The sequence below is a fragment of the Callospermophilus lateralis genome, chromosome 17, assembly GCF_048772815.1.
Source record: "Callospermophilus lateralis isolate mCalLat2 chromosome 17, mCalLat2.hap1, whole genome shotgun sequence".
Lineage (NCBI taxonomy): Eukaryota > Metazoa > Chordata > Mammalia > Rodentia > Sciuridae > Callospermophilus > Callospermophilus lateralis.
Genome location: NC_135321.1, coordinates 37375544 through 37387926, shown reverse-complemented (window position 1 = coordinate 37387926; position 12383 = coordinate 37375544). Strand labels below are relative to the sequence as shown.

Here is a 12383-nt window from a genome sequence, read left to right as displayed (position 1 = left end):
CTGTGCAAACCTCCCCAGCCATGTAAAGCTCAATCCTTGCTTACATTCCCCTTTCTATAAAACCTCATTGTCAGCCCCTCAAAGTCAGGGATAGGGATGCAGATCCTCTGGTCTTCCTGGTGTCACAATACTTATTAAAGTTCCTTTCCTAATTTTCACCATTACTTCTTCTGCTTAGTTTTTGGATTGGGCAGTGGGACCTGATTTGTTGGGACCTCCAGAATCCAGCTTCTGACCTACTGCTCCCAGTATCAAGAATAAGTAGATTATTGTCAAAGTAAACAATTGAAGAAATGAAGTGTCTGAGATGAATGAGTCCTATTGCTTTGCATCCAAAGAATCCAGAATGCAGGGCTGAAGATGTGCCTTCTAGTTGTTGCACACATAAGATCTCTAACCATGTGGAAGATTTATCTAAAATGGAAAGGTTGGGCAAGCATGGAATTGATGGTGCTAGAGAGAAGTAAAGAAAAACCTACAGAACTAGGCTAGATTCTCACAGTGGGCACAAGGGTAGGTGATTACAATAAATAAATAAATGCAATTAATTCGGGAATAGACAGACCACTGCAAATTGCTTTCCTCAATATACTATCTCTTATTTCAAAGAACCCCAGTAAAATATTCTATTTAGGTGATACAAAACTTTGATATAGGTATACTCCAAGAAATGCTAAAAACTTACCAAACAAACATAAAAGCCCAGGAACACATGCTTGAAATCAATAGTCAGTCCAATCTGTCACTTACAAATTTAAAGGACGATGAAAATTATACAAGTACTTAAAGAAAGATTGTAGTATAAAAAATGAAAAAAAAAAAACACTTTGTACAACCAGAGGAATGAGAAGTTATGCTCCATTTGTGTACAATGTGTTAAAATGTACTACTTTAATTAGAACAAATAAAAAAGCAAAAAAAAAAATTAAAGAAAAAATAAATATGTATGAAACATTTTTAAAAATAAGAAAATTTACTTCAGATGTAACAGAAATACTGGAATGAACAAAATTTAATATCATAATAAATAAATTCAAAGCATATGTCTTTATTCTTTCTAGCATCCAAAATACAAAAATGAAACTTACTACAAGAACATCATTATTCAAATATGGACTAGTTTAAAATAAGTGATGATTTCAACAGAACATCATAGGATGAAAAAATCTACATATATAAGAGAATCTAGTTTGTTAGAAAATTTACATTTCAAATCAATGGAGATGGAAAATTCAATGTACACTGGGCTAATTTCAATTTCATGTGGAAAAAACTAAGTATCATATTTGCCTCATTCAAAGCAACCTTCCAATGGTCTGAAGAACTAAATACAAAATGTAAAAATTATACAAATTTTAATAATCTTGAGATTTTTTAAACAATTCAGAAGTATTAGCATTTGTATGATTCTATGATTTGTGTAACCAGATTTTCAATAAAATCCATTTTTTCTGTATTAAAATTTTTCTGTATTAAAAATGATTATAGTTAAAGGACTAATAAAAGTGAATAAAAAAATAAAGTTTGCAATTAACATTGCAAATAAAAGATTACTATTAATGTTTCTAAAAATATGGAAATGCAACAGATAAGAAAAATGAAAAAGATATATAAATAAAAATTAACAGAAAATTAAATGCTAAAGAAACTTTATATGGCTAATTGATCTATGGGTGTGCATGTACACAATTACATACACACATGCACAGATATATTAATGTGTTGCAGAATCAATAATTCAACATTATCTATTCAGTAATTTGCCTATCTTTCCTAATACCTCCCACTCAGTCTTCTCAAAACAGGTTTTGGTGTTTGCTATTCTGCTGGAATTTTCTTGTGCTAATAGTATAATAGATACAATGGAATCTAAGAAACCCTAAAAGAGACTAAATTCCTCTACATAACAAAAAAAAAAAAATGGGTGAATACAATTTTATTAACAATCCCAGTGAATATTTTCACATATATAATAAGTTATTCTAAAATATGTGTAAGAACTATGTATCAACAATACTGAAAATAACTAAGAGAAAAATAATCTTCCATGCCAGATCTCAAAGCATATTTTTAAGCATGTAAGGGAGTGAAATATTCTATTGAAATAAAAAGATAAAACCTGGTAGTGAGTAAAAGAGGTACATAGATGGAATCTATTTGAATACTTGACATATGATATATGTGGATAGCTAGTTTCTAAGAAATGACCAGATTTGCAATAAATTCCTTATGGAGAAAAAAATAAAACATTGTTTATTCTTACATGAAAAGTCAATTTCACACTTAAGCAATTAAATCTCAAATGGAAAACTAAAGTTTTAGAAAATATGAAGTAAACATTTTGTATGACTCTGTAGTATAAGAAGACTTCTTAAGACACAAAACACTTAAAGGTAAAATGATAAGTTTAAGTACATTAAAATTAATAATCCTTTTATTAAAAGATATAGAGTAAAAAGAAAAGTCACAGAGAGAAAATTATTTCTAATACATTTAATTTCCTGATGATGCTGATTTGTACCTATAAGTCAATAAGAAGATATGTGTAAACCCAAAAGAACATGGGCAAAAAATAAACATGCCTTTTGTAGAGAAGAGAATCAGTGAGAATATTAATAGGTTCAAAATTAATTAATAATCCAGAAAATATTATCTCTTGGTTTTGGAAACTGACAATACAGGGTCCTGGACAATGCAGAACTCTACATCAGGCTGAGTTACATGATAGTGATAAAAGCCACTTGAAATCAGGTATCTATCACATGTGTCAGGAGCAAACTGTTAAGAGGCATTTCAATGAATTGTGATATAAATACATAAAAAATTTAAAGTCCTCAATGCTTAATTGATATTTTATTAATAGTACATCAGAAAATGATGTGTTGTATAAAGATAAAAGCAAACTCAACCAAATTTTTAGAAATAGAGATGAATTTGGCATGGAGAAACACTTTAGGAAAATATATTCAAAATATTACTTCAGCAGCAATTTTGTAAAAGAACCAAATTTCTAGGTACCTGGTATTGAAATGCTAATATATAAGAACAAATCTCAATATTATGTGTAATTATAATGCACCAGGAAGGGGAGGGAAAGGGTTGGGGAGATAGGAAGGATAGTAGAATGAAACAGACATTATTATTACCTTGTGTATATATGTGAATGCATGACCAATGTGATTCTGAACCTTGTATACTCAGAAAAATGAGATATTATATCCCATCTGATTCAAATGTATGATATGTCAAGGTCATTGTACTGTCATGTGTAACTAATTAAGACAAATTTAAAAAAATAAAATAAAATAAAAATTTTAAATACTAAGTATATCCTCTCACTCATCTCCAAAACACAGGACATAAATCTTCTCTTTCTAAATATATTATTCCCAGTAATAAGTTTCAAACTATCCCCTAAAACTCTTTGCAATAACGATTAATTCACAGTCTGTGGCAAGACATTAAAAAACCTTTTATAAGATAATACATTTTGTTAAGCTTCATGTCCCTCCATATACTCTTCCCTACCTCTGGCTAACTCTCCTCTCTCAGGGCCCTATTCATGCAATTTCTCTCTTAACCCAATTTAATCCTTACCTCTTTCCACAATGACATCTTTGCCCTCCTAAACTTAGGATAACTTTTACCCTTAAAATTTCATGTGACATTTTACTGACCACTTCTGTAATCATTAGTATGTTTGTTGTGGTTGTCTCTGTGTGTCTGCTGTCTCTGTCTTTCTCACATTAGATTGAAAGACCTGGATGTAAAGAATCCACACATAATTCATCATTATCCATAGTACCTCCTGGAACTTGGTACATTATAGGCATGGGACTGAATATGAATTGTTCACAGTGGCAAGGGAGATACACATCTTGTCATGAAGACCCAATGGTACAACCTCCAGATGGGAGAAAAATAACAGCATAAAAAGAAAGAGGAACATATGGCCTGTTCATAAGAAAAAATAAATTAAAAGAAACCATCCCTGAGGAAGCCCAAGCCTTGGCCTTACTAAACAAAGAATTTAAATCTACTGTTTTAAGTCTTTTCAACAAATTAGAGAAAACCATGGACAAAGAGCTGAAGGACTACTACATTTCAACAAAGCAAAGCTATCCATAGAAGATAAAAATTCACAATAGCTAAATTGTGGAACCAACCTAGATGCCCTTCAGTAGGTGAATGAATGGGGAAACTTTGGTATATATACACAATGGAACATTACTCAGCATTAAAAGAGAATAAAATCATGGCATTTGCAGGTAAATGAATAGAGTTGAAGAATATAATGCTAAGTGAAGCAAGCCAATCCCAAAAAACCAAAAGTCGAAAGTTTTCTTTGATATGAGGATGCTGATTCATAATGGCGATGGGGTGAGGGGGAAGCATGAGAAGAAGGGAGGAACTTTATATAGTGCAAAGGGGAGGGCAGGGGAAAGGAGTGAGTATGGGGGTAGGAAAGATGGTGGAATGAGTTAGACATCATTACCCTAAGTACATGTGTGAAGACACGAATGGTGTAAAAATACTTTGTGTACAATTAGTGACTTAAAATATTGTGCTCTATATGTGTAATATGAAATGAATTGCATCCTGCCATGGTGTATAACAAATTAGAATAAATGATTTAATTTAAAAAAGAAATTAATAATGTAAAACAAGTAGATTTTGACGGTAGAATGGTGGGCAGACACAATCAATGGAGAAAGATCTTTGTAAAAGCAAAAGATGGAATGCAGTTAAGTAGTAGTCCTAGGCTGGCGGGGAGTGGGGGGAATCTTCCCTTGTAAGGCAACAGGAATAATTTGTGGAATTCAAGGATGTTAACAGGTAGGATAACAACAGTTTGAGACATTTTTTTTTTTTTTAATTATCACTCCTAGTTTCTTTGGGAAGAAACAAATGAAGGTGTAGTGAGGTAGAGTATTTGGTGCTTTAACAAAGAACAGAATGATAGGAGTGGCCAGCATGGAATGTCAGAGAAAGTTCTGGTTGACAAAAGAATAACTTCTGAGCACTAGTAAAGGCACATTGAGGTTGATCTTGGTTATTGTTTAATAGATTGTGACACATTTGGATTATTGTGCAATGTCCTCCAGCACTGCTCAGCAGCCCCAGTGTAGGAGTGGAGACAGCGGATCAAAGAGATTTTCAGCTAGCCTTTTGTAAGAGTAGAGGAATGGTAGGATAAAGAAATAAAGGACCAAACAAACCAGTTACTGAGTGTTTTAAGTGAGTAATGAATTAAGCAGAAAAGCAAAGGAAAGACGGAAAGGATAGAACAGGAAATAGCGGCTATGTCAGGGTTTGAAATGTCCTTAAATTTCAAATAAAATATAACATTAACAGGATGAGAGAACTCAAAGTACCAAAGACTTAGTAGAGAGCTGGATGATTGAATGTGAGGTTTCAGAGTTAAAACAGATGTGAGATTGTAAACAGAGCCACATTTTTCAACTAGAATTATAAGTATTTCAGCGTTCATGTCTTGGGTCCACATGGATGACACACTGTCAGGGAGACTTGTCATTGCACAGTGGTGAAGAGGGTGTGTTTAGGGGCCAGACATGGTTAGCCTAGATGTTAGTTCCACACCTGACCTTGTGGAGCTCAGGGGAAGCCAACCTCTGAAGTTATTTTTCTCCTTTATAACTGGTGATCACCACAGTTTCTACTTCCCAAGGTTTCGATAGGGATTCATGAAATCATGCATAGTAAGTGTTTAATACAGTCTATGATATAAAATATTTGAAAAATATTAACTTTATTATCATTGCTATTGATGATAATGCTGTCACCTCTAAAACACATTCTTAATATTTTTAAGAGTGTCTTCAAAATACTTTCTATATTGTTCTTTTGAATCATGGTAACATTCTCAGGACTTATATTGATTAAACGAAGAGAAATATTCCGATTAGGTAGAGCTCTTATCAAATTAAATAAGACTATCAATAGCCTAGGCAGTCTAGAAAAATAATGTGCAAGAAAAAATAAGACAAAATCTTTTTTCTTGTATGGAAAGTTATCCAGGCAACTGCAATTTGCAGTTCCACCATTTTTCAATATTTTCTGATGATTTGTAGAAATAAAATATAGAGAAAATATTTATAGTAACTACCCTGAGGAGTTTGTCTTTCAAGATCAAATTGCAAGTAAACTGGTGGGAGTGAAAAGACAAGTTTCTGGTACATGCGTCACTGCCAATCATGAGCTCTGCTGTGTTCATTCCCACTACAGTGGAAATCATCATAATCTAATGGACAAGTGAATTACGTAATGCTTAATCAAAAAATATTTTTTTATAAATTTATTTATTTATTTATTTTAAGATAGAGAGAATTTTTAAAATATTTTATTTTTTAGTTCTCGGCAGACACAACATCTTTGTTTGTATGTGGTGCTGAGGATCGAACCCGGGCCGCACGCATGCCAGGCGAGTGCGCTACCGCTTGAGCCACATCCCCAGCCCCTCAAAAAATATTTTGACCATTCACTCATTTAGTGCATTTCATACTGTAATCACTTACCAGCATTACAATTGCTTAGAGAACTTCATCTAATGAAAGATAAAGAATACCCTGGTTAATATAAATACACAATCGACTATTACTCAGCCCTAAAGAATGAAATTATGGCATTTGCGGGCAAATGGATGGAGCTGGAGAATATCATGTTAAGCAAAATAAGCCAATCCCCAAAAAATCAAAGGCCAAATGTTTTCTGTGATAGGCAGACGCTTATTCACAAAATAGAGTACTTTGGATTAGGCAGAGGGAAAGAATGAGAGGAGGGAATATGGAGGTAGGAAGGATAGTAGAATGAATCAGACAATTATTACCCTATGCACATATATGATTATACAACCAGTGTGATTCTACAACATGTACAACCAGAAGAAGGGGAAGTTATACTCCATTTTTGTATGATATGTCAAAATGCATTCTACTGTCATGTATAAATAATTAAACAAACAAAAAAAGCTGTGAAACAGACTTTCCTATATGCAACAGAATATTGTTGTGTTTTGTCTCTAGGTTTGTGTTTTTAATTCTTAAACACTTGATATTTTTGTTGGCTTTTTGTTTTTCTTTATGAATAGATTTCCACTAATAAGTCCTGAACTCACGAAAATTTCAAGCATTCATGTACAAACAAAAGAATGGCAAGTTATACTCTATGTACACATACTGTTTTAAAATACATCTACTGTCATGTATAACTAAAAAATAGCAAATAAAAAAATTTAAAAGAAGAAAAACAGGCACTGGGATTGTGGTTCAGTGGTAGAGTGCTCGCCTAGCATGCATGGGTCACTGGGTTTGATCCTCAGCACCACATAAATGTAAAATAAAGATATGTGTCCACCTATAACTAAAAAATAAATATTAAAAAAAGAAGAAAAACAAATAAGCAAGCATGATTCCTGTAGGAAACTCCAATAACCATCAGCAGTTGCTACCAGCCTTACAAAACCACAATTGTTTTCTATCCTTATAGATTCACCTATTTTTGACATTTCATATAATTGGGATCATATGATGAGTGATTGTGAAACATAATTGACAATTTAGAAAAAAGTGAAATTTTCTAAAGAAAACTTCTGGCCTTGGGAGGGCCTCCCCCTCATTTTCTGTGATCTAGACTTCACCCTAGTCCCACAGAAATGCACCCCCAATCACCGAGAAAAATCTGGCTTCTATGGAGGAAGTATGGAACTGAGCAAAGATAAAACATCAATTACTTCATTTCAGCTGTTTTCAACTTTGTGGACCTCAGCAGGAGGGGCTTAAATAAAAATGTACCAACAAACAAACATCCTCCTCTCTTTTGCTGTTTGCTGGACTCTCCGTGGATTACCCTGTCCTCATCATTGTACCAGGCTTTTCCAACAACTAAAGTCACAAAACATGAGATTTGGGGGATTTAAGAAGATAATTAAGCCACTTGCTTGCGTTGACAATTAACTTTAAAATCCAGAGGAATGCAGATAATCTACAACTCAAAATAATTTTTTGTTTGTTCAACTAATTCATCTTGGGAATTACAATGCAGTCTGGATTGAAGGCTCCAGATGGTAATCACTAAGCTTGTGTTCCTCGGCCTTGTTTTACCCTCTATACACATAGCTCCTCTGGGACCCATGAAAAGGTAGCCCTGTCCATTCCCCATCACTGGATTTGTACAAAACAGAGATCAGGACTGTAGGCCATGCATAGTTATGTACCCAAACAAACAGGAAAGTGTTCCATTTCCTCTCAAGGGTACAATGAGTTGACACTTTATTGGCCAAAAAGTTGAAAAGAAATATGTCTTTTCTGCATTTCACTCAAGCATTCTGGAACTACTAAAATGTACCCAGGCACATATTCATAAAAATTTAGTATGTTTTTGCAAGAAAAATATTCATTTTAAATATTTCTTACAAAGGTAGCTTTCTTACCAGATAGTGGGTTTTATTCTTATGGTAACTGATTCTGAATTATGATCTAAAGGAAAATATCATATTAAATATTTTCATAAACATCTGTATGTGATGAACAGGGTGACATGTTCCTGTAATCCCAGCGGCTCAGGAGGCTGAGGCTGAAGGATTGTGAGTTCAAAGGCAGTCTCAGAAACTTAAGGAGGCCCTAAGCAACTTAGTGAGGCCATGTCTCCAAATAAAAATATAAAAATGTCTGGGTAGGGATTGAGGATTTAGCTTAGTGGCTGAGCGCTTGCCTAGCATGTGCAAGGCCCTGAGCTCAGAACTTGGCCCTGTGGGGGGGAAAAAAGGCTGAAGATGTGACTCAGTGATTAAGTCCCCCTGGATACATTCCCAGTACAAAAAAAAAAGAAAGAAAGAAAAAAGAAAGAAAAATTCATATTCTTTTACTTTTTTTGAAATAATAAATACTATTAGCTTTTATTTATCAAAAAATCACAAGCTGCCTTTAAAGATTAATTTCCAGTCATGTTTACTTAATTTTCTTTAACTTTTGAGGAAATCTAGACTCCTATGACAAGTTTGTTTAGCTTATGTTACCAAAAGTTCATTTTTTCAATTGAGTATGGTAAATCTTTTTCTCACTCTGGTGTTTGTCTTCTTCAAGCTTTTTGTTTATTCAGTTGGCTTGCAATATATTTACACAAGAAAAGCTTTTTTCCCCCAGTTTTCCTGAAGATGTGCAATAAAATATCTCATAAGTTGTTTCGTCTAAGGTGATCTCTTTCTGTTGTTGTTATTTTGTGCCAGGGATTGAACCCAGGGGTGCTTAACCACTGACTCACATCCCCAGCCCTTTTAATTTATTTTTTAATTTTGAGACAGGGTCTCACTAAGTTGTCGAAGCTGGCTCTAAACCCGTGATTCTCCTACCTCAGCCTCCCGAGCCTCATCTAAGATAATCTTTAGCTGCATACTAGCCACAATGTTTAGCTGCTGATCAATAATTCAGAGATAAAGGTGAGACTCAAGAGAAAAACGTGATCTTTGACAATAGCCTGTGTTTGGTGCCAGTTCTGCCTTGGGACCTTGGACAAGTTGCTGGATTATTTTAAAGTACTATTTCCATATCCAGAATATTCATTGATGAATTCATGATATCTAAGAGAAACAACATGGTAAAGCATGATTTTGATTTTATATTAGGATTTTGATAAATAGTAGGCATTAAAATTGTTTATTAAAACACATATGAATCTATTTTAACAACATGGACAACTGTTAATGAGAACACATATGAAGTACATATCAATAAATATGCATTTTCTTTTCTTGTTTCCTCTTCAAGGTCCCGAACATCATCAGTCCTATGACCTGCAAAACATTTTCTGAAGTATTCTGATTTGGAGAAATATAAAAGCAATATAAAATGCTCACCTAGAATGATACTAAATAATATAGAAATAACCATAACTAATATATATTGAAGACACAGCACATGCACTTATTCTAATACACTATAATTATCTCTCCTTTCCCATTTAAGGTCACAAAACCTGTCTCTCTAAAGCCTGTGATCTTAATGGTGGTACTAATTCCTCTTAAATGACATGACATCCTTAGCCAAGAACTGTGAGTGGCCCATCAGAATGTTCTCTGCACCAGACCCGGTAATGGTAGTGAAGGGGAAGAAATAGCACAGGTCTCTGTCAAACTTATCCCTCTGGTTGGGCAGTCTGATTCTGCATTAGTTGGAAATGCAAGATTAATAAAAGGTAGGCCAAGTTTTTGTTTTTTACAAATCATTTCCAAATCATCCTTTGAAAATAATGGAAAGTGACAGTGATTTCAGGATTGAATTTCCTTCAGAACCACAAACTTTAACAGGTTACAGAGGAAAAAAGAATGCTTTCATTTTCTTTCAATAGACCTACTAAGTATTTCTTTAGAAAAAAATAACTCATTAGAAAGAACACACTGTCCTTTTATATACCAACTTCCTCCTCTAATCATATAATCAGTTTAGTGTCCCAAAAATGATGTAAATACTATTTAATTTACTAGTCAAGTTGGCTTATGGAAATTACTACTTAGCATGATTGCCTCAGGATAAAGAACAAACAGGTAAGGGAAAAAATCTATTTAATAAGGTCATTTATCTTATTAAAGACACTATCATGTCTAGACTAACAAATTATGCATCTGAGCAAAAGTCTAAAATTATACCAATTATCAAAAAAAAAAATCAAAATAATTTCCCATGGTCTCTAAGTATCAGACCTACACTCTGTGGCATTTACAAAAATATTAATATTAGAAACAAGTCACTTACCTGTTTCATACGCCCCTGTATTTTTGACTCCACCTCTTCAATGTGTGAGATTGTTTTGTTGACACATGGTGCTGGGATGTTTACATTAGCACAGCTCTGACGTCGACATGGGTAGTTAAAGTAGAGGCCTGTATTCAACTCTAAAGGTAGAGCAGGTAGAGGAAATAGTCAGTAGTTATATACAGAGTTACACATCTTGTTGTTCAGGATATGCAAAAAAATATTCTTCTACCATATTAGTGCTAATATTCTTAAAGTTTCTCTGATAAATGGATTGAAAAGATGTTTAAAAATTATGAATAAGTTGGGTGTGTTGGTGCACACCCGTAATCCCAGTGGCTTGGGAGCCTGAGGGAGGAGGATCACAAGTTCAAAGCCAGCCTTAGCAATTTAGTGAGACCCTGTCTTAAAGTAAATAAAAAAGAGATAGATGTGTAGCTCAGTGGTAGAGACCCAGGGGTTCAATCCCAGTACCACACACACACCAAAAAAAAAAATTATATAATAAACTTCCAAAAATGTAAAAGCTAAAATAAAATAATCATTTGGGATGATTTCATGTAACAAATAAAAATAAACCTGAAAGAAGCCTGTTATAATGTTAATGTGTTCTACTACATTATGACAAAACATTGAAAAAAACTGAAAACCAGAAAACTAGTTTAATCCATTTTAAATAGATCCTGAATCACTAAGATGCAAATATATTTCAAATGCACCCTTCAAACAGATTCCACATCTTCCAATGTAAATAATATCTAAGTATTCATGTATTAAAGTTCTTCCTTGAATCCAGCAGGAGTTTCTCCTATTAAAAAATAAAAACAGGTCTCCTTCATCCTCATAATAACCTCATTTTCTACCTTCCATTTCTGAAAATTGGAGTCTCATTCGAAGAGTGATTGATGTTCTCACTATAGCATTCAAACTGTACTCATCATAAAATCCACTCAGTCCGATATGCCTCAGTGATTGTAATCCTGGCTTGTCCCAATCGACTGAAGGTTGCACAGAAGCAAGGCAAAGTTGTCCATGAAACTCCACCAAAGTGCTTACTTGCATTCCTGGGGCTCTCAGGACTCTATTGGGCGGGATTATAGTCGCAATCATTGATCTTAAAAGGGAAACGCAAAAATGCATTTGGTGTCTCAATGAGAATAGTGTGATGTCCTCATTTCAGTTGACCTTGGGGAACACAGAAGTAAGGCTGTTGCCATTTTCCATGACAGCCCCGTAGAGGTGGTAAATATTTGCAATATCTTCACTAGCTATAGTCTTTTAGATGAAGCTTTATAGAATCTTCCTCCAAAGAAACAATCTCTATAAAATGACATGTCTATTTCATTTATAAGTAAAAGTGTTCATTCTTTCCCATGTATTTGACTGTGTATGTATGTTTCTAACATTAACATTTAAAAGTAAGCACCAGCCACGAGACAAAGCTAAACACTTTCCATGCCACATTTTTGCTGACAATCTGATGAAACAATATTATTTTCTTCTTTTCATCGATGAAGAGATCAAGAGTTTAGATAAGTTACATACCTCATTCAAGTCCAAGGAGGTAGGTGGGAGAAATGAACTTGAACTACAATCTCCCTGGTTATAAAATGTAAA

At 33.8% G+C, this 12383-nt stretch overlaps 1 protein-coding gene across 1 annotated transcript in view; it reads right to left on the bottom strand.

The window, feature by feature from the left end:
- Ccdc178 (coiled-coil domain containing 178) overlaps positions 1 to 11876 on the bottom strand; it is a 349129-nt gene extending 337253 nt beyond the window's left edge. The window contains exons 1-2 of the mRNA XM_076836870.2: positions 11630 to 11876; positions 10767 to 10906 (exon numbers count right to left, since the gene is read on the bottom strand). Coding sequence (XP_076692985.1) covers positions 10767 to 10906; positions 11630 to 11876 — 387 coding nt within the window. The remainder of the gene's footprint in view (positions 1 to 10766; positions 10907 to 11629) is intronic.
- Positions 11877 to 12383: the final 507 nt, after the last annotated feature.